Genomic DNA, 25,786 nt, shown 5'->3' with positions numbered 1-25,786 from the left:
AGAAGCTGTAGAGATATTCTCCTAGGAAATGTAGCACAGCAGGGGGATAGGGTGTTTTTTTATGTAGATGCAGCACTTTTTATTTTGATAATGAAAAAATGCTACCTATTATATTTTTTTTTTGTGATTAAATAGTCATAGTGCAGGAATCCATCAAAAAATAAATAGGAAAGGTGGGGTGAGAGTCTTCAGTGTTAGAAATGTTTAACCTTGTGTGCTGCAGCCTCTCTGCCTTTGCATCCCACTGGCAGGGGAATGTAAAGCCTTTTTTAAAGAGGAAGGAAGATATTGATCTTAAAGAATCTCGGCTGATGTCTAATCACTTCTTAAAAGCAGAATGTGTAAGAATAGGGAAACCCTGCAGTGTATTCGATTGCAAATGCATCATTTCGTTGAGCAACCTCCTGCGTTGAGCTCTGTCCCCTGTATACCCTCCTCACAAAATCCAAACCCCTGGAAAACTTTCAGTACAGAACACCATCTGGTAGCAGAATGTCTTTGAAATAAACTGAATCAGAAGTGATTTATAACTGGATTGGCTGCCCCATCCCTGGAGGGGTTCAAGGCCAGGCTGGACGGGGCTTTGAGCAACCTGGTCTGGTGGGAGGTGTCCCTGCCCAGGGCAGGGGGTTGGAACTGGATGATCTTTAAGGTTCCTTCCAACCCAAACCATTCTATGATTCTATAATTTAGTGAGGATATGTCTGTAAAATAAGTGGTATTGGCCACAGATGAGGACTTCCCAGAGAGGGTTGCACTGGTTTTGGAGAGCAGCTGAGTTGACTTACTGGTGGTGCTACAGGAACTGACTGGGCTGTGGGAAGTGCTGGGAGGTTGTGTGAGCTGCTGGATTATTTGTCACTGATTTGGATCACCAGGGCTGATGTGACTGTCACCAAAATCAACTCGTAAGCCTCGGATAAAGTTCGGTTCAATCTTAAACTTCATAAGTCTTACTAAAGTTTTCAGGATGTTTTACATCCTTCTGCTGGTGGCTCTCTCTAGAGATTGCTTCGTGTTCAGAATATGTACCTTCCAGAAGCCAGGAAATCTGGATAGCACCATGTGTTTAGTATAGATGATGAAGAATATACATGAAGAAGAAATACAGATGATGAAAAAATGTGAGGTTCCATCTCCCCTGCCACAAACGGGCAGACTTCCCTGAGATGGCTGAAGGAACGGTAGATGGAAAAGCACAGATTTTCCCAACTTTTAATGCAGCTGGCAGCATTTACTTCTGCTTCTTTCTTTCACAGAATGATATGGGGTTGGAAGGGACCTCTGGAGATCGTCTGGTCCAACCCTTTCCTTGCCTTCTCATTCTTCTGTTTTCTGAATCTTAATTTTGTTGTCCTTCAGCTTCCCACCTTATAAAGTTAGAGCTGCTGGTGCCCATCACGTGTGTTTTACACAATTACCAGGCAGGGCCCAAACCAACAGCCTGGGGATAATGTTCTTCTGTCACCAGCTCCTTGAGTGACTGTCCTACAGGAGAAATAAAACCGAGTAGCACTAAAAGTGCCAGAGGTGAGGGCCATTTTCTGACTGTTTTAGGTAAGATGAGTGTGTAGAAGATAAATTGAAGCTGTGCAGGCCCATGTGGTTTTTCTCCTGTGCTTTGTGGCAGTCTCTTTTATTGTCTCTCTGCCATTAACACACAGTACCTTAACTCTTCCTGAATGACTGCTATACACCAGTGGGTTTTGTAGTGGAAGGGCTGTAGCTTCTAGAGTGGCATTTTGTGATAATACATTAGAGTTTAGAGAAACTGAGGTGCAGGAGTAGGAAGGTAGATTGAGTGAAGTCCTCTCGACAAGATTTTTTTTGATAAAAAGCAGAAAAATGTGTGTTTTGAAAAACGAATCACTGCAAAGCTTATGTCAGTTGTGAATAATTTACTGTGTGTGTTTATTTGTTATTTGGTTCTTCATTTTCCTGCTTGGGCAAGTTACGTGGTGTGGTTTTTTGACTGTAACGAATTCAGTTCTCGGCTGAATTTGATTCGATATTAAACAAAACAAATGTTTTAGAAGCAGCAGAAATATTATCGATTGTCTTGTTTTGGATGTTTTGTAAGAGATGTTTCACAATACGGGAATTCTCTTTAGAAATGTGTGCAGCAGTTTAATATTGATTTTTACACAGAGGGTGCTCAGAAGTTGTGAGTGGAGGTTCAGCAGCTGAAGCTGGTGCTGCTGACCCCCCTTCAGGAGCAGCAGCTTCTTAAACCACTTTGGAAAACAGTTGCTGTTTGATACTTGGTTTGTATAAATGGAGGTTTGAGCTTCTGAGGAGAATAGGATGGGAAGCAGATGCGTTGGGAGCTTGGGTGGTTCTGCCTGTGCCCACTGGCCAAGGAGATGTGGATGCTGGAAGGATGCTGGAGCTGTGGGTAACAACAGGGATTGGTTTTATGGCTTTTGGCATGTTTGGATGTGATCTTACAGTATCCATTTCTAGCCAAATGGCAGTATCTCAGTATTCTGCTCGTTACAGTCTTCCTTTTGCCACTGCCACTCATAGTTCTTTCCTTACTGTCAAACAGTCTCTGAATTGTTAGCTATTTCTGGCATTATATCAGATTATTTGAAGTTGCTTGGAAGCAGAAAAGCTTAGGTTCCAGTTGCCCGATACCTAAATCACTGATTGCTCCTGACTTTCTCCAGCTTCATGTTTCCTGGGTTTGGGTTTGGCTGTGAAGACTTTGGCTGATGGCTGTTCCTGGCTGCCAGGCATTTGAACAGAATTTGATGCAGGGAACTCCAACACTGGTGCATAACTTTGAAAAAAGAGCTGTTTGAGCTCATTCCTTGTTTTAATATTAACCTTTTATGGTGGCTTGTGAAAGATTGGTGGTGAGGTTCCCAAAATGACACGCTGCTTTGTGGGAATGTCTACTTTTGGCTGAGATGAAGTCTGACAGGAGCAGTGCTGGAGAGTGTGCTAGCTTCAGATTCCTACCTGTGTGACCAACCCTGCAAATATAATTTGGGGGTGGCCCTGGCTTTGGTGACACCGTGGAATGTGTCCTCTGTCTCTGTGGAACCGCATTGTTTGAGGGAGGCCAAGGAACAACAGGAAAAGGGAAAGCTCAAGGGGCTGCGTTTGCCGGAAGAGCTCTGCCTGGGAAATAAGTATATAAATATATAAATAATGTTCCTCTTCCCTGGAGAACCCCTTGACTGGCTGCCAGCAGGAGCTCTGCTCTCCCTTCCCACCCTCCAAAGCAAACAAGGAAGGTCCCAGGTGCTGGTGGGGCTTGGAGGTCAGGCCCTGCACCCACAGCAGCTCCCACGGCCCCTCCACGGGGGGCATTCAGGGACTGAGGTGATGAAAGAGCAGGGCAGTTAATTAAGAAGAAAAATGAAGCATGAGTTTGCTAACCTTATTTGTGTAAATAGATATTTTAATTTTTTTTTTCTTTTAATAACTTCTAGTCTGTCCCTAAGCTGGAAGCTGCCTTTCAGTACGTGTGAAATTTCATGGAAGCATTCTGCCCCCTTCCCTAACACACTGGAGTTATTTTTATTCAGTGGATAACACAATTTCTGGCTTGGGCATTAAAGTTCATAAAATGTATAAATGTTAGGCTGGGGAAAATTTAAATTGCAGGAAGCTCACTAAAAGTAATTAAAAAAAAAATGCTCTTTGTGTTTCTATGAAGAACTTTTCTCCTTTCCTGCCCCTCAAATTCTACTATAATAGTATTAAAGGTAAAAGTTCATCCATTTTTGCAAAAGGAAAAAATAGAGGGCTGTGCCTATGTGTCTGCTAAAGGACTTCTCTGAACTATTGAGAAGCTGACTAGCATTTATGAGCAGCTCTGGAGATGGCCCTGGTGTCCCTCTAGAAGACTTGTTCATCCTCACTGCACTTGGAATTCTGTTCTCCTTCCTCTTCCTCACTCTGAGCTGTATGGGTGGGGGGAAAAAACCACCATCCGAATCTTCCTCTGCTAATTCAGACCCCTTTTTGTTGTTTTTGTCTTCATATTATCCTTACTAAATCTTAAATATATATTTCTGCTTTTATTCAGGATCTGGAAAACCTCTTGCTTTGTTTCTGATTTTTAAAACTGCAGTTTTTCTTCCATAATCCACACTTCTAACTGGCAAACAGAAAGATTTCCTTTTTCCAGGGTAGTCCAGGCTGCCGTGGCATCTTTTAAAAAGCTATAGGGGAGACGCAGTTTCTTGTGTAAGTGTGAGGTCTGGAGTTGGTGAGGATTCAAGGAGGTGCCTCTGCTGGAAGCTGGAGATGAGGGAGGTTGGCTCCAAAGCTGGACTCACCAGAGTATAGGATGCAGGTATTTTTGAGGTGGAAAAGGGAATAAGGAGTGTCCTGTTACTGTGGAGAGAAGGATGGGACCAGAGAGCAGAGGCAACCCAAAGGCTGGAGAGATGTACGTGTTGCCAGAAGGTGACCTGCTTTAGAGCATCTGAGAGTACCTCATCTGCAAAAGGCTCTCAGTGAACGCTGAAATGACCCTGTGTACTTAAGCGTGTTCAGTCTCAAAAATGTTTAATTTTCTCCATGTGAGTTCCTACCTTCAGTCACCACTAACCTGGGTGAAGACTCAAAGCACTTTGCAATTCTTGAGGTCCTTTATACTTCTTTTATACTTGGGTCTGGAGAGGGTGATTGTAAGAGAGCTCCCTGTACATGAGGTAATAGGATTACTTGTCTCTTCCAGACAGTACTGGGATTTGGGGAAAGACATCAATTGTGGAGATTAAAATCAGATTATCAGGCTTGTTTTGTGGGTTCCTCTTTCAATAAGTGATAGCAGGTCCTTGGGACACTCTTTTGTAGACAAAATGAAGTGTTGAATTTAGCAGAATTTTATATTTTACTAAGGCAATTGTTATTAACTGATAAATAAATATAGACTCTTTATTTACCAGGTTGAGAATTTAGAACAAGAAGTTAAATTTCAGATATTTTACAAGTATCTTATAAACCCAGTTTTATGTAAATATTCTTTTCTGAGCAATGTAATTTGTTGATCTTCCTTGTCGAAGGGAAGACTTAGAGCTTCTTGTGCTCCCAACTGACCCATACACAGATGGTTTTGTATTTAATAGTAAAGCCAATGTTTGTTTTAATGTTACGAATGTCTTTATTTTACATTTCTAGAGATGGGAGGGGGGTCACTGTGCTGGTTTGAACTGGAATTGAGTATGGAGTGGGGATGCTGTTTGAGTGGTAGAGAGCTCCTTGACACTCACTGGGGCTCCAGGTGACATCTGGAATGCACAATCAAGTTGTTTGTTGCAACTGCATTCAGTTAGGTGATTTTTTTTAATGGAAAATAAGGTGAATATTGGCCAAAGAATGGCTGTTGTAGTGAAGGGGGTGGTTTATTTGCCTGCATATCTTCCCTTCTTAGTAGATTCCTCAGACTGCAGTTACTGTCTTTATATTCAGATGAGATGACAGAAATATATGGAGAAAACTATATCTAGTTTTCTAGATGACTAGAAAAAGTCATGGTGTGATCTGGCTGGAGCAGGAGGTTAGAACCACTTTGTGAACCTATGAACCGCACCATTAAATCACTGGGAAGATTGCATTAGTATTAATGGATTTCATGCATTCTTAATTTAGGACTGTGCATAGTTGTTTCCTGTAAAATGCACTGAGAACAGAGTTAGTTTAACAGAAAGGGCTCTAACTCTCCCCACGAGATCTATCAATCTGGCAATGATGTTTCCTGGTACAAACAGCCCGTGTCATATTCTCTTACCTTTCATTTTGCTGTTGCATACTCAGAAGTATTGTGCTTTACAGCCATATTTATTTTCCTATAGCATTTTCCTATCCCCTTTTCTGAAATGATCATCTTTAGTGGAGAAGGCCATCTATTTATTGTTAAATCTTCAACAGGCTCTTGGAAATCAACAAATCAGCTTTGAATTTTCTGTAAAAAAATTAGTATTAAAAAAGAAAATGTGCCTCAAATCTCTTGTCTTCAGGCAAATGAAGACTTACCCTTCTCTGTTTGAACTTGAAAGCAGTGGGCAAGTCATAATCTCCCTGTGCCCTTGGTGAGTTCATGCAGATTTTCCCTGCCTCGGAGCTTCTCTTCTGGGGGAACATCAACATCTGGTGTCCACCTTTGCTTTATTGCACCTCCAACTAGTGAAGTTTGACTTTCTGGTGGCCAAAAGATACATTAAAATACACAGTTATTTTAAGAAATGTGCCTGCACTGCACTTCCGACCTGTGGTGTGTAAGAATCACTCCGGTGTATTTGTGGTTTTGTTTAATAGTTGCCTGTAGAAAATAGCTCCTGAGATCAATTCTGAGGAATAACCCCCTGTTACTCCTGTTAGGAGTAGTTCAGGCCATGGTGTGGAAGTTGTTTGACTTAAAACTGTCTAATTTGTGAAGGCGAAATTTGAAAGCTCTGCACAATGTTAAGAAAATTAATCCCACAGTCAACAATGAGAATATTTCATTTTAGAATCAGCTTCAGGTTTTGCAGACATCGTTAGCATTTATAGTGGCTGGGTAATATCTGGCTGCAGTGTTCCCCCAGCTAATGTTAACTCCTTTTCCCAAATTCCTTTCCTGCTTTAGCATTTAACGGCGCTGGAAGTATTACGAAATGCAACTTTTGGTTTCAGGGGCAGTATGGAAAAAGCAAAAATTACTAAAACCATGATTACTTTTGTGAATAACTGAATGAGTTAGGAAGTTACCTTTAAGAAACAGAATGCTTTTGTTCTTGCATTTCCTGAATTTGAGCCTTTGAAGCGTTTGTTTTATGAAGTATCTGAGAACTAGGCCCTATTTGCAACATCCATTTAGCAGATGTCCAGAAGCCCTTAACTGTGACAGCTGAAAATTAGAGGAGCATTCACCAACACCAGATGCATACAAATCAGCTACGTGCCAACTGTATTTTCACAAAGAAATTAAATAAAATTCATTAATGCAAGAGCTGTATATACACTGTGCATTTGCTTTTCTTTCGGTAGCGATCTAGCCTATACATGAAATGCCTTTGGCTTTCTCTAGGTCAACCACGGACTCCTACAGAATATTCATTTCAATAGTGTTAGATCCCCTTCTAAACAGGGTTACTAAATCACCATTGATGTGTAGATTATGTCATTATAATGTTGATTATTTTCCTAATTAATGTGTTAATTGATGTATGCAATTGCTTTATATTAAAATTGCCTTTTTCCATTTCTGCATCTCTTTAACTGTCGCGATCTTCATCTTCTGTCACCTTCTGAGCTGCTACCAGGGTAATCTCATTCCTTAATTGTAAGAGAGTTTTGCCCAGGTCTTCAGCCCGTGTGGGGAGATCTCTCTCTGTGCCGCTGCTGGACCTAAGCTATTGAGTGCTACAGCAGGGGGGGAATCCTGGATTTTAATTTTATATAGTCTAGTAAAGGTATAAACCAGCAATTAGCCAGCAGTCTGGGAGACGTAGCAGTACAGAGCATCTGTTTCTCCACCCTGTAAGCTGCAGTGTTCTGGCCAATTCCATTTCCATGTGTGTCCCCAGTGGGAGAATCATCTCGTGGCTTCTCGTTCTTTGTCTGAAAGGCAGAGACATCTCTCAAATGGATGCTTTTTGTCAGTTTGCGACGCAGCCTGTGGAGCTTTCCTGTTGATTGTTACTGTCTCTAGCGAGGGAAGAGTGCAGAAGAGGTCATAAAATATTTTTGTGCTCTTATGTAAACTGAGAGATCCTTTCTTCCACAAAACCTGTTCCGTTTCTGTGCCTCTCTGTGCCTGCAACACGCTCCTTCAGGTCACTGCCTGAGAGCAGTCACAGCAGGCATAATTATGCCATGTTTTTAAAGTGATCTCTGATTTTAAAAGCACAGGCTTGGTGCTCTGGTTGACGTGAAGGCTAGCAGGTGTGGTAGCCCAGAAAATACTATTTGATGGTAGTGCTGCGCTGAAGGTAAATACTCAGCTGTGTAGTTGAAAGCACACGGTTTTCCAATTAAATTCTAATTGTGGGTACATAATTTGCTGTGGTTAACTCAGGCGTGTGACACAGGGCTCGGGTGAGCTGGGCAAGTTCTTGGAATTGCCTGTTTCAGCTGAACTTCTCGGAGTCCTGGTACAGATGAGCCTGGATTGATCTTAAAAGAGAAACTTAAGATTGTCCAGATCTAGCCACAAAAAGTTCATTTCCAGTTTGGGATTGTGCTGTCGGAGCTGAAGCTCTGTCTCTTTGGAGGCCCCTTTATAGCGCTGCCCAGTGGTACAGATCACAGGCATAAAAAACATTAAATAAAACAGGGTCTGGAATGAGCATCAAGTCATCTTTCCACCTTCTAAAGAAATCAGTTTACACACTCTGCCAAGGCAAGTTTACCAAATTTATTGCTGCAGTTTATATAATTTTGCAGTGTGATAACCTAATTCCATCAGCTGTTTCTAAGGCTTTTAATGCACCTGTAGGACTTTCTCAGTGGAAGTTGTGTGAGCAAAGGATTAGCTCTTCTCTTTCCCACCTCACCTTTCTGTCCCCAAATCCTGTTTCTCCCATGTATTGGATAAATATTTTAAAGTATGCTGTTCATACGTTGTCCCGTATCTTGATTAATAAATGGAATGCTTTCTGTATCAGAGACAAAGGTTGATATTAATATTAAAATACAGCATTATATTGTCTTCTGGGTATCTTGAAGTCAACAAGTTTATATAGAATGGACTTGTTGAGAAATGCTAAGGTACATCCCTTTCTTTAAACAGAAGTAAATGGCAGATGTTTGTATATTTTTATATAAACATTTCCATACATAGAATGATAGAATGGTTTCTTCTATTCTAAAACCTTACTGTTGTTTTAAATACGCTTATTTTAAAGCTGGGTGAAAAAGTGTGGTCAGTCGTCATTGTCAGTGTTATTCACTGGAGGACTAGGGGGTGTCAATGACATATTTTTATTTGTCTGTACTTCTTAAGGTTCACCATAATATTTACTTCCATAGATACTCGGTGCTTGTCTTGTTAAGGAGCTCCAAGTTCAATGTGTCCATGTTTGTGCTTTTACAATTTAAACTTTATCAGGCTGTATAAAAGAAGGGATGAGTGGAAATTGTCGACCATCTGAAGTCTCCTGCAGGATTATTGAATTTTAGTTGCTTTTAGTGGAATCAGACTAAGATTTACACTCAGCCTTGCACGTCCCCAAGGGGACTGTCACTGTATGGATATAGTGTTATTTCCATTTCCAACATTTTTATTGTGCTTCCTCGGGTAAATCCTACTTAGGGCAATCTGAAGAATTAGTAATTTAATATCCCAAACCACACTGTGCTATTTTAGGGTTCAATTTTGGAGTATTCTTATCTGGAATAATTGTGGGCTGCCACTAAAAGGTTGCCATGTGTTGAAATGTGCTTCGGGAAGGTATTTTCAAGGAAAAGCACAATAGTTGATGTGTGAGAGGAAATTGAAGTGGATTCTTCCCCTGCTGACAGTTGACAGCGTTCTGGCAAGTTGACAGTTAATGGGACAAATGTATTATTAGTTTCCTCATTAATAATAGAAATCTGGGATCTGCATCCTGCCTTTCTTTCCCATATGTGCTTCTGCAGAATCGCTCGAAAATGGAACAAAATGTCAAATTTCAGGCAGGCGAGTTTATCTGATATAACTTAATCACGTTTTAATGAAAAACGTCGCAGGCGGACATTGTGTAAAAATCTTGAAAGTCTGACAGCTGCTGAATTTAGACTTGGTTTAATATTTAAGGACTAAGGCTTTGGGTTGGATCTTTGAAGCTCGACTTCATAAAACTAAGTCACCAGTAAATTAGCAGATAGGAAAAAAAAAAATAATGAAGTCTTTGGCTTTCTTCTGGGAGCTGCGTCTATGGAGCTGGGCAATACCAGGCACTTCTGGGGGTGTTTTTGTGAAAGGTGAAGAGACAGGGAGCACAACAGCTTCTGAGCTGAGAGGGGGCAAAGCACTGAGTGGGAATAAAGTTGCTTATAAAATGAGAAACTCACCGTTTCCGTGAGCTGATGGACAAAACTGTGCAGAAGCTGTAGGGGCTCTGAGGCGAGGTGTGCACAGGAGGTGGCTGGTGGGGCTGGTTCAGGCCAAGGAAGCTGTAACAGCCAGAGAAGCTGTGGCTGCCCCATCCCTGGAGGTGTCCAAGACCAGGCTGGATGGGGCTTGGAGCAACCTGGTCTGGTGGGAGGTGTCCCTGCCCAGGGCAGGGGGGTGGAACTCGGTGACCTTTAAGGTCCCTTCCAACCCAAACCATTCTATGATTCTATGAAATGCATTTAAAACTAAGAGATAGACTATACCTCTCGCTGACGCAGTAGAGGTTGATCATTTTTCATGAACAGCACATGGAGCTGAAGAAAAAGGAATGGTAATTTAGATACAAGTAGAGATACTCCTCATTCCTCGCTCCAGGATGCCTCTCCCGCCTTCCTCATTTATCTGCTCTTCTCTCTTGCTATCACTGTTTAATTGGTATCATTTTTCTATCCTATCACTTGGTCTTGGATGCTTTGAATTCTTTCTGTGCTTCAGCCATTATTAGAACCCTACACTTCAATCTCATGTGAAGACCTCACGGATAATGGGGAAGGAAGCAGCTCCTGTGATTCTGGTTGCATGTGCTCAAGCATATGTTCAGTTACATGAAGATTTTTCAGGCTTGTTTTTAAGTCAGTTGGGCAACAGCCCAGTGTCTGTGTTGAGATAACCTGTTTGTATCCTCATCCTTCTCCTGTTTTGAGCTGTGCTGGCTGTCAATACTCTGAGTAACAGTAAACAAGAATATCCTAATCCAAAGTAGACTTTTTTTTTTTTTCTGGTGCACATTGGGATACAAGACTGTACATATATTAGTTTGTAAAAGATAAATTATTAGATTTGGAGTGGAGCTCCCGGGCTGCTCTGTGCAAATGTATGTTGAGGTACAAAACCTTACCAGTTGTATGTGACTATTTGTATTTCTTTTGTGTTTTGTCTGCTTTTACTTGTGCTTTGCACTTTGACTTGGAGTTTCTCAGAAGTTCTTTAATTTATTTTTTTTTCAGAAAGCAGTCCTTTCCCTGAAATAGCGCAGAAGTTTGGCTTTGCTGTATGTAAGAGCGGGGCTGTTCTTATTTACTTGCCGCCTCCTGCAACTAGTTCCTGCAAAAGCAATCTCTGCACTGCAAAACCTCTCTCCCCAGCCTTAGTCTTCACTCATTTCCTAGCACTTGGAAGTATTGCCAAATAGTGGTGTGGGTCAAGGTCAAGGCCAAGGTAGCGGTGGGGTGTTTGGGGCATGGTGTGGGCCAGATACCCACTGCTGCTAGAGGAACATCTCTGAGAAGGAGTAACTTAACAAGTCCTGACTTAGGGGGAGGCATTCACCAACACTTCCTTCTGATTTATTTTGTAAAGAGTTAAATAGATACACCAACAACTAGAAGATTGAGGTGTCTAAAGCCTTAATAGAAAAATACAGTGTGTTTTATGCTGTTAAAAATTATTGAAATGCAATATATGGCGTGTTTTTTAACAACGTAATAAAGAGTCTGGTGGCAGGGAAAGCCTTTTAAACCATAATCTGGTAGTCCTTGTATAGAATGTTATGGTTCTTTCCATTTTATTGCTTTATTCTTTCTAAATGAGTTTTTTCTTTTTTTTTTTTTTTTTTTTTTTTCTATGTCTCATGACTGACATCAGTTGGGGATTTTTTCAACAGGGTAGAGGCACATTTAATTATATCTGACTGTCACTGAATCATGTCCCTGAAACACTTAGCTCATTCTTTTTTAAGTAACCAATTATAATTAAACCAGTGGTGACTTGGGTGACTGCAAAGCTAATGTATTCAGAAAGGACTAAAAGCTTTATTATGGAAAGATTACACACAGAATTCTTTTTTTACCTGAGTAAAAATAAGCAATAATTTCTTTTATATGCTGCTATATACTAAAATACTATTATGAATTACAAAATGGTTAGGAACTGCAAGTTTCCCAGTATATATTACTAAGCACATTTTACAGTATTGAACATTTAACTAGTGACAAAGCTTTAAGGCAATAAAATTTGCTTGGTAATAATACCACATATGGTATATATGTAAAATCTGTTAATATAAAGGAATTCTTTTCTAAGAGAATACAGTCTCTCAAGATCTTTTCTTAAGCTATACTTGCTTTCTTTCACCCTTTTGATCCTCTGAGGCTTATCACATTGAGAGAAAATTCAATTAAACACTTGGCTTTGGCTATTCAAAATACTGACCTTTAAGTGGGGAGGTGTTATCGTTCATCTGAAAACTGTGGATGGAGAGGAGGAGTCCTTCCTGCTTTTGTTTCCAAGGAATTATCCAAAGTGAAGTATTAAACTTTCATTATCTTGATGCTGATACCAAACAGCAGAGCTCTGTCCAATGAGCTGTTCCAGCTAATCCTACATTGTTCAATGTCACTACATCTTAATGCAGTTTTAGTGGATAGACTCGGGTTTTTGACAGTATTTTTGAAAAGGGGCTTGTTAAATAGACATTTCTTTTGGGATTAATACCAATTAAGGTAGTGTATTTTTACTTTATAATATACCAAATAGTTAAAAATGTGTCCTTTCTAGAACTTTTTTTAGAGTACTTTTTATTGCACCGGTGTAGCTGAAATGACTGCAGGTTAGCCAGCCAAAAGTGCAATTTGGGAAGTTTACAGATTCTTAAAAGAATTTGACTTGTACATTTCTCATTATCTGGGGAGGCCACATTTGCACTGTTTGCATTTCCAAAGCTTGTTCAAAATTTAACAAATGCATAGTGTCGTGGAATATGGAAGCTGAGAGTAACATGGGAAAATGTTCCTTAAATTAGTAATGAAGGGAGACAACGTGCTGTTGCTCTTGAAGAAGTTTCTTCTTCTGGTCAAACAGGAATTTGTGCTACTAAACATCTATTGCAGCTACACCCAAACCCTGTGTAAAGAGAAAATTAAAAGTGCACAGTTAACATCAAAGGAACAGGAAATGACACAGTAAAAGTCACCGTGCTGTTTTATTTTTTTCTCCTGTGGACACATGCACTGAGATACTGCCTTTGGTTTTTTTAATATGAGGGGGTTTTGGTGGAATAAACATCCTTTTTTGTTACTCTTCTTCTCTCTTATCATTACTTTTATTCATAAGAGCTTCTGGCCTAGTCTCTTATCATTACTTTTATTCATAAGAGCTCGTGTGGGAGAACTCTGACAAGGCCAGTTTTCCTTTTCTGGCCTATTGACTGTGTGTGTTTCCATATCAGTGACAGATATTCCTGAAATATTCCAGAATTCTGAAAACATCTCAGACACATGGTATCTCACTCCTGCAGACATCAAAAATAACATCCTTTTGCATGTGGGACTTATTTGGGAAGTGTCTTCTGCATATTATAAAGAATTTTGCTGTTTGTCAGATTACATATGGTTGTGAAGTCTTAAGTGTTTCAAATGTTATTTCTTTACAGGCCAGAAGTGAAATTTGGATGAAGTGACCTACCCAAGTGGCCGCCATGAGCAGAAGCAAGCGTGACAACAACTTCTACAGCGTTGAGATCGGAGACTCGACTTTCACCGTATTGAAACGGTATCAAAACTTAAAGCCCATAGGATCAGGAGCACAAGGGATAGTATGGTAAGGTTCCTTTAACATTTGGATGTACTTTTAGGTTCCCTTAATAGAATTTGTGGAATCCTTTAATTGTTGTTTGCTACTGAGAAGGAGTGTGGAGAACTACCTTTTCTGTGCAAAGCGACAAGAGTAATTATTGGCTGTTTTTCCCCAGCAAGGACCATTACTGCTGGTTTTTGTCCCATGTCCATTCCTGCTTCCCAACCAATGCCCTTCTGGGCACATTCAGCCGAGTCCCATCAATTAACTGGGAGGAGAACCTGGAAAAAGAAACCAATCTGGTCCTGAGCCACACTGCTCACAGTGAAACAAACGCCAGGAATACTCTACATAACATTTGCTGCTTGTAAATGCTTGAAACGGTTTGTCAGGGGCCTCTTTCCCTTAGTTTCATCATCTAAGTAGTCCCTGACCCTGGTTAGTGAGCGTTTGTGATGCTGACTGTCACTGTAATGCATAAATACCTGATGCAGTTTAGGAAAATAGGACCTGACAGTATCATTCTTTGAATAAAAAAATGTGCTGTGTGGACTGAAGAGTGTCCGACTGATTTAAGATTGGTGACAAGGAGCTGCTTGGAGGCAGTGCTTCCTCTGCGGTGACATTGCCCCACAGATAAATGTTGCTTTCAGCTTCTTGCTAGTTTTTTTGAATGTTCAGGAGGAAGATGTAGATAACCCAGGAACTTGCAGATTTTCCAATTTATTGTAACTCTTAAGATACCAACCAGGGACATAAAAATACAAAAGAAACACAAAGGAAGAAAAAGATAGGCAAAACATAATATTCTCAAACACTTTTTCCTGTAATTTCTTTACTGCGTTGATCTTGTCTTGATCAGTGTTTAGAGAATGTGTGGAATGGGTGGGGTTTTAGTTTATATTTGTGTTGTAGCTGCATTAATTATAAAACAGTGTAATTAGTGCAAGGGAAAATTTGAAGGCTAGTAGTCTAGAAAGAGTTATTTTTGAAGTGGCACTTTCTGGCACTAAGATTATTTGATCTGGAAGTAGCAGTGGCAGAAGAGCTGATCTGAATTTTGTTTGTTTGTTTATATAAGGAGGACGTGGGCAGTTGTTTGACTCAATTTTGTTCAGTTGCTGCAGAAAGGCCTGCAAAAGCTTCAGATGTTATTACTGTCCTTCTCATTCCCAGCCTGTTTCCCAAACTTGCTGCCCCTCCCAGAGCTGGGATCCAAAACCTGACCGTGTAATTACTCTGGTGTCATTCTGTAATTGCTGCTCATGGTAATTGAAGCCTTTTTAGTTAAACCCCTCTGATTACTCTGAGAAGGACTGGAGTGCTCACGTGGTTAAATCTTGCCCATGTCTGGAGGAGACAGGGTGTAATTCCTGTCATTTGGGTTGGGGCTTTTGTTGCATTTTTTATTTTGGTTTTTTTTTAAAAGCTGATGCAACATGATTTGATGGACTATTAAGTTGGTGGCCTAAAGGCTCAACTGTATCTAATACTGAAACAGACTCTGAGGCTACTGGTATGTACTGGTGATGCAGAAGTTTAAATGCTGGTACAGGAGTCCCATGGTGGTCCAGTTTTTCCTGGCCAACTCTTTCCTGCTCTTCCATAAGGTATTCCTTATTTTGGGGGAGTAGGTGGAGGAAATTCCAGACAGTGTAAAGTGTAAACCAAAGACAGTTACCAGTATATGTTTTATCTCATTTTTTCTTTTTTTTATAGTGACTAGAGGTTTTGATGATGTAAAAAAAATAATTAAAAAAATATCATTTTAGCCTCCAAACTATATAGACAATATGCTTTTTAAAGTAGCTAGTTTGATTCAGTAGACACTCAGCGTTTACTGGCAGATGTTCTGCATTAGGGTTGAGTACTGTTCTTGATAAGAGACGAGAAAACAGTATATTTAGTAACTGATAAATATTTCCTGAGGGAGCCTGTCGTCAGCTGTGGCATTACCTCTTGCAGGAAACAAAATCCATGCCTTCCTGTGGTGGAAATGTGACACGTTTGGGAGTTGTCCCCAGAAACATTCTCCATCACTTAAACAGCCCGTGACACTGAATCATATGACGATCTCGCATCAGTCTGCAAACAAAATGTTATTCTTCCTTTTTCCCAAGTAAAAGCCAGTGACATCAAGATGTCAAAGCTTTCCTAATATTTTTTTTGTGTTTTATCTTGACATTGGTGCTGTCATTGTCATGAGGGCATTAAGCAACTGCATAAGTGAAAGCACAGGACCTTTATATAACCTACTTTTCCTCTCTCCTTCTCCCTCCCTCCCGGTGTGAGGATTTTACATAAAATTGATGTGCTTTTTATGTTTGAAGTGTTTTGGATCTTTTTTAGACAGTCTGTTCTTGAGTGGCAAGAACTCAGTATCTTCAGTAAGATATTTTAGGAAGCAGAGATCCTGTGTTATTTTGTGGAGATTGTCGTGTGTCAGTACTATGAAGCTGGGAAATGTTTCTAAATTTTGAATCTAAATTCTGAATAGCATTCGAGAGCACTTTGCTATTACGCTCCTGAAAGCTGAATAATACTGGAAATTTGGTTTATCTGCAGGCGTGATGCAGAATATCTGAAAAAAAATAGCGACTGCCCCAGCTTAGAGGACCTTGACACTGAGATGGTGCTGATGTTATTTTTAATTACAGCGCAGCTTACGATGCCATCCTGGAACGAAATGTTGCAATCAAGAAGTTGAGCCGACCGTTTCAGAACCAAACCCACGCCAAAAGGGCCTACAGAGAGCTCGTGCTCATGAAGTGCGTTAACCACAAAAATGTGAGTGTGACGCCTTCCTTTGAAGGCTTAACCAGAAGGTTATTCCTTGTAAAAGTCTTAAAAGTGCCTTTGGAGGGTGGCATCCTCTGTAGAGATTTTCATTGCATGGTAGTGTCTCTGTGGTAAATGCAGAAGGATCTTTCAGGAGAGCTATTATTGACTGGTTTTAATACCTGCCCAATCTTTAAATATCTCTTAACTCATTCAGGGAGTGAGTGTTACATTACTACACTTCAGGTTTTAATACCTGCCCAATCTTTAAATATCCCCTTAACTCATTCAGGGAGTTAGTGTTACATTACTACACTTTCCAGGCAGCTGGTAAATAAAAATACCATGAGTAATAATAGACAAATAGGAGAAAAAAAGGCCATAGCTCTCTCTTTTAGCTACTTGGGGAAATTATGTATTTTTTCTAAGACAGAGGTGGTTTATATGTGGATTTTCTGAAGGATGTTTTACCTAATAGCATCATTGTACAGTGATAAACTTTTCAGACCTCACTGACTCGTAGTGAACAGTAGCTGTTTCTGCACATCCCATCCATTCTTAGCAACTGGGAAACATCCTGAAGCAGCTCCAAGAATCAGTTTTTCTCTTTGGATGGAGTTACTGCTTTGCCTCTGTTAATGGCTAAGTAGTCATTGGCAGCTTTTAATTTTATTTTTCCTCAGATGAAGTAAAATTCCAACCAGTTCTCTTCACATTGAAAGTAGGAGGCAGGGAAAGCCTGACCAACTTCCTTAGGTTTTAAGCTTTGAGTATCATCTTTTTAATGCACACAGAGTGTCTTTAGATAATGTGATTTGTGGAGGAAAGATCTTCCTCCTAAAATCATTAGCATCTAAATTATTAGCATGTTGGGTCTGCTCAAGCCACTGAGCATCCTGAGCTTCAGTGTGTGCTGGGAGGTTCACATCCAAATACTGGGTATCCGTTGTGAAATGTTGTCTTTGCAGCTTTGCCATTGCTGTGGTGGAATTGGTGCAGTTAATCCATCCTCTCCCCCTTCCTACAGATAATTGGCCTCCTGAATGTGTTCACACCACAAAAATCCCTGGAAGAATTTCAAGACGTGTAAGTCTGATTTGAACTGAGAATTAATTTAAAAAATATTCACACAGAAAGATGAACAAGGGAAAGGATACAATAAAATAGCAGCATTATCTGATTATTATTGTGGGTTTTTTTTCTTCATAAGCTACATAGTGATGGAGCTCATGGATGCAAATCTCTGCCAAGTGATTCAGATGGAGCTAGACCACGAACGAATGTCCTATCTTCTTTATCAAATGCTGTGTGGTATCAAACATCTCCATTCAGCTGGAATTATACACAGGGTAAGTGAACTTTAACTGTGTATATTTGGCATTGCACCTGGTTTTGCCTTGAGTAATTAATTCAGAAATAGGAGCACAAAGGGTGATCCATAGCCCATCCCACTGGCAGACAGAGAAAGCTGTTAAGAAATCATCACACCTTTTTCCACTGTAATTGTGGAGTTACCCTTTGAATGACATGATAATAATCTGCACAGAGCAAATAAAAGATTTTTGCAGTGAGTTACATTACCTCCTCTACTTCTATATAATGTTTATTTTAATAGTCATGGCAGGAAGGAATATCTGAAAGCATCTCTGCCTTTATTGTTTTGGTGACCAAACCTGAAATCCCATCTTTTGAAAGAACTGCCTGTTTTATTTCTGCTCTTTTACTAGCAGAGTAATGAATAAATAGCTGCAGTCTCTAGATAAACAGCTGATGATAAACACCTCTAAGTGGAACTTTCATACCCCTGTGTGTCACAAAGCATTCGCTCAGCCTGTCCCCAGGCAAAGCTGGTTATTGCTTTTTAAACAGCGTGTGTGTGTTGCAATCCAGTCAAGAAATTCTGAATTTAAGGCTGCCTATTCAAGTTAAACATCTTATCATTTGTAGTCCTGTAAAGTGGCATCAAACTGCTGAGCCTGGAGAAGTCATGGATAAATGTAAATGTTCATATATTTATAGAAAAGAAGAAACTGCTCAGGTAGTTGTTGGGCAGGAGTAAAGGCAGCTTTGAGGATAGAATTCCTGCCTCTAAATACAGGTGAAATTTGAAATGCTTCATGTTGTGCAGTTATATGAAATACTGGGATAACCTATTCCTCAGAGACTATGGATACAATTGCTATGTAGATAGTAACATACACATGCATGAATGCTTTTGAAGGACATGGGCAGATAGATTTCCCTTGCATGTCTTCATGGCAGATTTTCGGCTGACAGCTGCTTCTCAGGCTTTGTTAGGAGATTTAAGTATATTCAGGCAAAATATTTGCATTATTTACCTGCTGTGTGCCTGATGCCTGGGTACTTCAAGGCATCAAAATCCTGTTTCTCTGTGGAACAAGTCAAACAAAACCTCAGGAGACAAGGAAGGTGTGCTGGAAAAGGGACATATTTCATATGGACCATGTGGCTGCAACAGCAACTCTTTATATCACTCTTCTGGGCTTCCAGCACCACCCTCATTAATGTCTAAAGCTCATTACTTTGTTCAAACTAGTTATTCCTTAAACTTAGTCCAGACCACTGTGGCTGCCCGTGGAGCTACCTGGCGATGAATCCAGTGTGTTTCTTCAGTGTCCTCTAAAGCCTTAAACTTTTTTTGGTGTTGGTGGTTCCACATGGATTTTAACCGTGATCTTCAGCTTCCAACACAGCTGTGATAATCTCAGCATCCCAGTGATGGTTTCCCAGCTTGCTGAGTGACTGAAATGACAAGGAGCTGTGGACACGTGCCTGTAGCACTGGGTGCTGCTGGCTGTAGGAGTGAGTGGGGTTTTTCATAGCAAACTAGAGGCACGGAACAAGCAGAGATCAAACACAAAGCATTTCAGGCAATTTCACCTGAAAGTTGTAGGGAGCATATTTAGCTGCCACATCAGTGGATATAGATTTGATGTTGGTAAAAATCTGACATCAGCTTTACCCCGGCTTTAGCAGATGTTGGCAAATGAACATTACTTTGTTCAAAACACTTTTCAGAGCTGGAGATCCCAGCAAGTGTAGAAGCACGTGTTGCTTTGTGTTTCACAGTGTGAGGAGGGTGAGTGATGGACGTGGCAGAGTTGTGCCTCACTGACTTGCTGAAGGACACAAAATGTCTCGTTAGTCTTGCATGGAGGCTCTGAAACACTGCATTCTGACTGATTTTTGAGCGCTTAACAAAGGTGCCTAATTATGGCAGCCCTTCACACAAATCTTTCTTTGGAAAGGGAAAAGCACATAGAAGCCATGAGTGACCCCCCCAGAGATGCCCCTCTCTCCCTGTCTGGGTAATGGGGGTTGGCCATGAATAATCTCTGATTTTTAGGCACTGACATGTTACATTTTTAAGATTAGGCAAGATATCTTCTGCTATAAGTTCTGGATATATTTATACAGCCTAACTAACTTGCCCTTTGAGGATCTTTTGAGTCTGTGTTGATTTAAAACATGAGAGGTATTGGTTCTGCCTGGCTTTGGATGCAGTGTAAGTCACCTCTCGCCTCCAATTTGGAAGGACAGTTGTGGATTCCAAATTACAACATGTTCCTGGGCTTCATGACAACTCCATCATGCTCAGAAATTAAGGATGGACAATGCTTTTGCTTTTTGTCCTCATTGTGATTTTCCTTTCGCAAAGGGAAGCTCTCTTTAACATTTTCAGTGTTAATCCTGCAGCTTTGGGGAGGATTAATATAGTTAATACCACGAGCATTCACCTAGGATTCTGCAATCAATATCTTCCAAATAATTAGAAGTGTGCAAAAATGAAGCTAATAATAAACAGGATTGTAGCAGAATCCAAAACATGCATATTAAATAGCTGGAATGCCTTATAATACTCAAATTCATTGGTGGCATTTGAGAATCTTTTAAGCCAAAGTTGTCTGCAGAGTCTTTGTGTGTGTGATTTGGAAGCGTGTGTGAATATGTAAGTATGCAAGACTTCTAATTACCCATTAAAATTCTATTGTTCTGGAACTCTTTTTTTTTTTTTGTGGTTTCCTCTCCCTTTAATGTGTCTTTCTCAGCTTTCTGAGGAGTTTTCCAAAAGCTGTAAAAAGTACAAATGGAAAGTACATATATCTTGCAGATAGCCACTTCTAAGTCTTTATGAAACAGAGAAAGATGGGGCTACTTATCAAACGCTGCCACGTCTTGGGTTTTTCTCTCATTAATCTCAGCAGAGAGTAGGCAGAAAGGGTCCAAGCCTTATCTCCGCCAGCCTGTGTGCTGTGAATGATTTTATGATGGCAAAATTTCTGGAACTCTTTTTTTTTTTTTGTGGTTTCCTCTCCCTTTAATGTGTCTTTCTCAGCTTTCTGAGGAGTTTTCCAAAAGCTGTAAAAAGTACAAATGGAAAGTACATATATCTTGCAGATAGCCACTTCTAAGTCTTTATGAAACAGAGAAAGATGGGGCTACTTATCAAACGCTGCCACGTCTTGGGTTTTTCTCTCATTAATCTCAGCAGAGAGTAGGCAGAAAGGGTCCAAGCCTTATCTCCGCCAGCCTGTGTGCTGTGAATGATTTTATGATGGCAAAAGTACTTTGTAATGTTTGCTCTGTGACATTTGGGTGTGTGGAGATCCTCCTGAAATAACGACCAACGATGCCTGGACACCGTCTGTACGTGTCGGTGTCATAAAGCCACTGCAAGTACTTTGTAATGTTTGCTCTGTGACATTCAGGGGTGTGTGGAGATCCTCCTGAAATAATGACCAACGATGCCTGGACACTGTCTGTACGTGTCGGTGTTGTAAAGCTGCTGTTGTCAGTGCAGTTTTAGGGTTCAAGTGACTTAAGTTTCTAACTAAGATGCTCTGAGGCTGTATCGGGACATTCTCCACTCCAATGTAATGATTGAGGTAATTTCTGGCAGTTTTTCAATGGTGGCCCTTTTGGGTTTGGTCGCTGAAATTAGTATAAAACCAAATCCTAAAATGGGGAACGAAATCTGTGTGAAAATAGGGATTTCCTTCCTGTTCAGAGAAACGTCTGCATTGGGTCAAAGGAGGTAATGCAGCCTCAACTGGCAAAGAAACCTTTTACTTTTTAGATTGGTTTTAGAATTTTAATAATTCTTGTATTGAGATGATTATTGCATCAAATGGTTTCAGCCATTGTCCTGTTACTTGTGTTCTGCATCGTAGTAATAACCGTTGTTCCAGTGAGCAGTTCCTAGCCCTTTCCTCAGAGCTAACCTTTCTCACTAACCCGGATTTATTTCGGACATTGCTAACGTACCTTGTAATGCTGGTTGTTGTATTTTCCTTCTTTAATTTGCTATATAAATCTACAAGCACAATAAGGGAATTAATTCCTGTGTCTGCCGAATGCACATGAATTAATGCAGGGGGAAAAGAAACTGGAGTTACAGCAATGACCTGGTTGTAAATGTGGGGTTTGATGTTGGCAGTATTATCTTTTAAAAATGTGAACCACGGAGTGCTTTGCCCTTGTCTTAGCGGTCATATATGATGTTTCTTTTTAAAGGATTTAAAGCCCAGTAATATAGTAGTAAAGTCAGACTGCACTTTGAAGATTCTTGACTTTGGACTGGCCAGAACTGCAGGAACTAGTTTTATGATGACGCCTTATGTAGTGACTCGTTACTACAGAGCACCAGAGGTCATCCTAGGGATGGGATACAAAGAAAACGGTCAGCAAATATAGTCTTTCTTTGGCATAGCTTTATTATTTTTTTTTTTGTTTGGCGCACCACATTTTACATGTTAATGTATTATTTTATTTTTTTTTTCAAGCTGTAGAAATTTTATAAATTAGCCTTGTGACCAAAATGCAGATTCTGGATACACCAATTTGTTTATTCAGCTCAACCCATTAGAAATGTTTGCATTTAATAGGAGAAGAAATTGAGGGCCTTGTTTGTTTAAAAAATTAAAAGGAAGGAATTCACACAACAGAAATCACAAGTTTTCTGACTCAGCTTGCTCAGTTTACATTTTTCTCTTAAATATTAAGTAATTTTGAGTTGCAAAAGTGTGAAACGTTCTTTGCACTGAAACATTTCTTAGGTTATTCTGGGAGTTGAATAGATTGTTTTCTAGATCACCCTGTCAGGCAAGTGACAGTCCTGTTCCCTGAGCCAGCGTGACTTGTGTTGTGCAGCAGAGTATAAATAAAAATTAACTTTTGTATGAAAAACTCTCACGTCTTCCCAAAGCCGGATACACGGTTGTTGTGTTGAGAATGGCACATTTAGAGAATGTAAAATAAATCAGTGTGCTGACTGAGTCAGAAGACAGCCTTGCATATGCATTTCCATATGTACTGTTGTCATTAAAAGGCTATTTACATCAACTGTTAATTCTTCTCCAGGGCTGCCTGGCGGGTCCCTCCCGGGGCAGGGATGGAGGATGCACTCACTGTAAGAACTCACCTCTTACACTCAGGCCTATTGGAGCCCTTTAAACCCACAGTTACATTAAAAATTAACTTATTTAGAGTTAAATAGTGGAAATTGGCAGCTGACTGGTGGTTAACATTAACATTTAGTTTAATTGAACGGGGTCATCTGCCATTCCAGTGCCTTGCTGAGCTTAGGTGGGAGGATCCCAATGTATGTTTTGATGTCCCAAGATACATATGGCAGAGTAGGATTCTTTTGGTGCTATGCTGAGCACGTAGGAAATCTTTAATTGTTTTTAAACTAGCAAATATCCCTGATTATAGGCTTAACTTCTACTTAGATTTGATACTAGAGGAGCTAAAGCACAGTTGGGTGTATTACATTAAGACACCAGGCCTTGCCAACTCAAGACATTTTTTCTCTTAGAATTATAGAAAAGAGTAAGTTAACTCCAAACAGGGTTTTTAAGAGTAAAATACACTCTGAGTGACAAGCAGTAGATTTTCTTAAAAGATTTTTCAAATCTGTAGTGAGGTTTTCCTCAGTCTTTCATAGAAGTAGTCACAGGAGCAGTCCTCAGTGGCCAAGTTAATCTGGCTTCATTAAAAAGAGACCTATAAATAGACAGGTTTTGTTTGATTAATGAAAATGGCAAACCCAAACAGCCCCAAACATCTCAAGTTTGGTTTTGTAGAGGGACCAGCAGAGTGGTTTCCAGTGGTTTTCTTGGCCTTGGACATAATTTACCGTGACTCGTGTTATTGCTCTGCCCAGGCTCCTCCATGCTGATACCGTCTTGGACACAAACTAATTAAAGCAGATTTGGGTCTATCTTGGGTTGTGATGGCAGAAGGTGAAAAAGTCAACATTCAGAACTTTACTTAAAATAAAGTCAAATGCTTTTGGCCCTTGGTTTCAAATCTTTGGGTCTCTAAGGCAACGAATACGCACTTAAGTATTTGAAAAGAGTTTTTAAAGAAAAAAAAACACTAACCATAAAATGTTGACAATTCTTTTTTTTTAAATGAACCAGGCCCTTAATTTTGACCTATTAATATGCACAACTATGGTCTCCTATCATATGATTTAGATACTATTTTAGAGGAACTTGTAAATAAGGTGGAAGCAATATTTTCAGTAAGAAGCAACCTCGTTTGCTTGACGTTGTTGAGCTCCTTCAGAAGTTTTACGTGTGATTTTTAGTATACACTTGTTCTCATTTAAATCCCCTTCTTATCTGCTTAATTGAAATTCCAGTGTCACGTTTGACATTCAAAGTATTCGTAATAATCCAATCTCATTATTATAACTTGGAAGAAACCTTTTGGGTATCTCTGAAAGCAACCACCAAAGCAATTGGCATACCTGTACAAAGTAAACTTGTGCAGCTTTGAGTGTGGCTTCTGAGTCATTTATTGAAGGTAATGCAGAAAACTGTATTTCATACCCAAAAAATTTGCTTTTGAGTTTTTCTTTTGTATAAGATGTTATTTCAGCATAACTGGAGAAATACTTTTTAAGCAAATAATTTTAACTGAAAAATCTTTTAGGAGCATACTAATATTGTCATTAACTGATCCTCTAAAATCCTAAGTGATCTTTTACTGATTGTGTTTGCTTTTTATTTAAAGGGAAAGAGAGATGCATGTTAATCTGACTTTTAGGAAATACTTGATGGCAAATTTTAATTCCTGTGTAATAGCCCATTAATTCTCCTCCTCAAAATATAAACTGTTTAGATGTGCGATATTTTCAAAGGCCGGTTTACTCTGCTACTTCTAAAACTATTCCTACAACTACAATGGAATTGCTTTCAAAAATAAAGTTATTCTTGGTGCTCCAGCCCAGTCTGCTGCTTCTCGGGGCTTGGAGGAGGGCTTTATTTGATTCGTGTCTCTCTCTCTCTCTGCTCCTGCTCTCGCTCTAGCACTATATTAAACAAAAGGATGTTTTTCTGCCTTGTATTTGAGACAGTTAAAAGCTAATCCTTATACACACGGTGTATTTTCAAGTGTTTGCATTGATTAATATAAAGACTCGCTCCTCTTCCTGTGCTGTCTCTGCAGTTTATAGGATGCGGTCATGTTATGCTTCTTTTAATTTTAAATGACTGTTTGCTTTGCTTTTCCTTCTTTTTGTGCTACAAACATAGTGGATTTATGGTCTGTGGGGTGCATTATGGGCGAAATGGTTTGCCACAAAATCCTCTTTCCAGGAAGGGACTGTATCCTTGTGCTGCTGCAGCAGGTCGAATGGCTCAGGAAGTGATTAACCTTTTTATTGATGTTGTGTCATGGAAATGCATATTGTACAATCTTTATTTTTTTATTTTTTTATTTTTTTTTTATTAAATGAAGATGGATTTTTTTCTCGTGATACGCTAAAAAAAAAAATTAATGAAGAACTTCATTTATATTCAGGCTGCACCTAGCAGTAGGACATAGTCTCTGCTGGTCTTGTAGGTAGCTCACCTTCACCTTCACCTTCACCCATCCCCATCACACACGCTTTTTATGGTCACTTCATGTGTGTCTGTGTGTGTACGTCTTGAGATATTTTCGTTTGCTTTTATTTTGGTAACTATCTTTTATGTTAATACCATTGCATTTTGTTTTCAGTTGACATTTGGTCAGTTGGGTGCATCATGGGCGAAATGATCAAAGGTGGTGTTTTATTTCCTGGTACAGATCGTATCCTTACCTTTGGCCTGGCGTGTAGTCGTAAAAGGTCCAAAGACACAGTTCCAGATTAAGGTGGTTCTAGTTTTTAAAATCCTGGTCTACGGTTGTACCATTTAAAGCAAAGCCTCAGCGCAGTGTCCGTGTGTCTGACTGTCGTTAGAGACTAACACTACGCAGCAAAATACCACTTGGGCAAATGGGCTTATTTTTCTTTTCCCTTTTTTCCTTTTTTTCCCTCTTTTTTTTTTTTTTTTTTTTTTTCCCCCTTTTTTTTTTTTTTTTTTTCCCTTTTTTTTTTTTTTCATT

General features: G+C 39.8%; 1 protein-coding gene across 5 annotated transcripts in view; it reads left to right on the top strand.

The window, feature by feature from the left end:
- Window positions 1–13,471: 13,471 nt before the first annotated feature.
- The window catches only part of MAPK8 (mitogen-activated protein kinase 8), a 19,572-nt gene continuing 7,257 nt past the window's right edge, over window positions 13,472–25,786 (top strand). For 4 of the 5 annotated variants that reach the window (XM_014958080.1, XM_014958078.1, XM_014958081.1 and 1 more), the window contains exons 1-6: window positions 13,472–13,633; window positions 16,267–16,396; window positions 17,415–17,473; window positions 17,598–17,736; window positions 21,923–22,088; window positions 25,418–25,489. In XM_014958080.1, coding sequence (XP_014813566.1) covers window positions 13,512–13,633; window positions 16,267–16,396; window positions 17,415–17,473; window positions 17,598–17,736; window positions 21,923–22,088; window positions 25,418–25,489 — 688 coding nt within the window. In that variant the 5' untranslated portion in view covers window positions 13,472–13,511. Of the gene's footprint in view, window positions 13,634–16,266; window positions 16,397–17,414; window positions 17,474–17,597; window positions 17,737–21,922; window positions 22,089–24,951; window positions 25,024–25,417; window positions 25,490–25,786 lie in introns of all 5 variants that reach the window. The other variant, XM_014958079.1, reaches the window with a different exon arrangement.

The sequence above is a fragment of the Calidris pugnax genome, unplaced genomic scaffold, assembly GCF_001431845.1.
Source record: "Calidris pugnax isolate Ruff unplaced genomic scaffold, ASM143184v1 scaffold352, whole genome shotgun sequence".
Classification (NCBI taxonomy): domain Eukaryota; kingdom Metazoa; phylum Chordata; class Aves; order Charadriiformes; family Scolopacidae; genus Calidris; species Calidris pugnax.
Note: the sequence above shows the minus strand (reverse complement) of the source record. Positions and strands in the feature narration are given on the sequence as shown.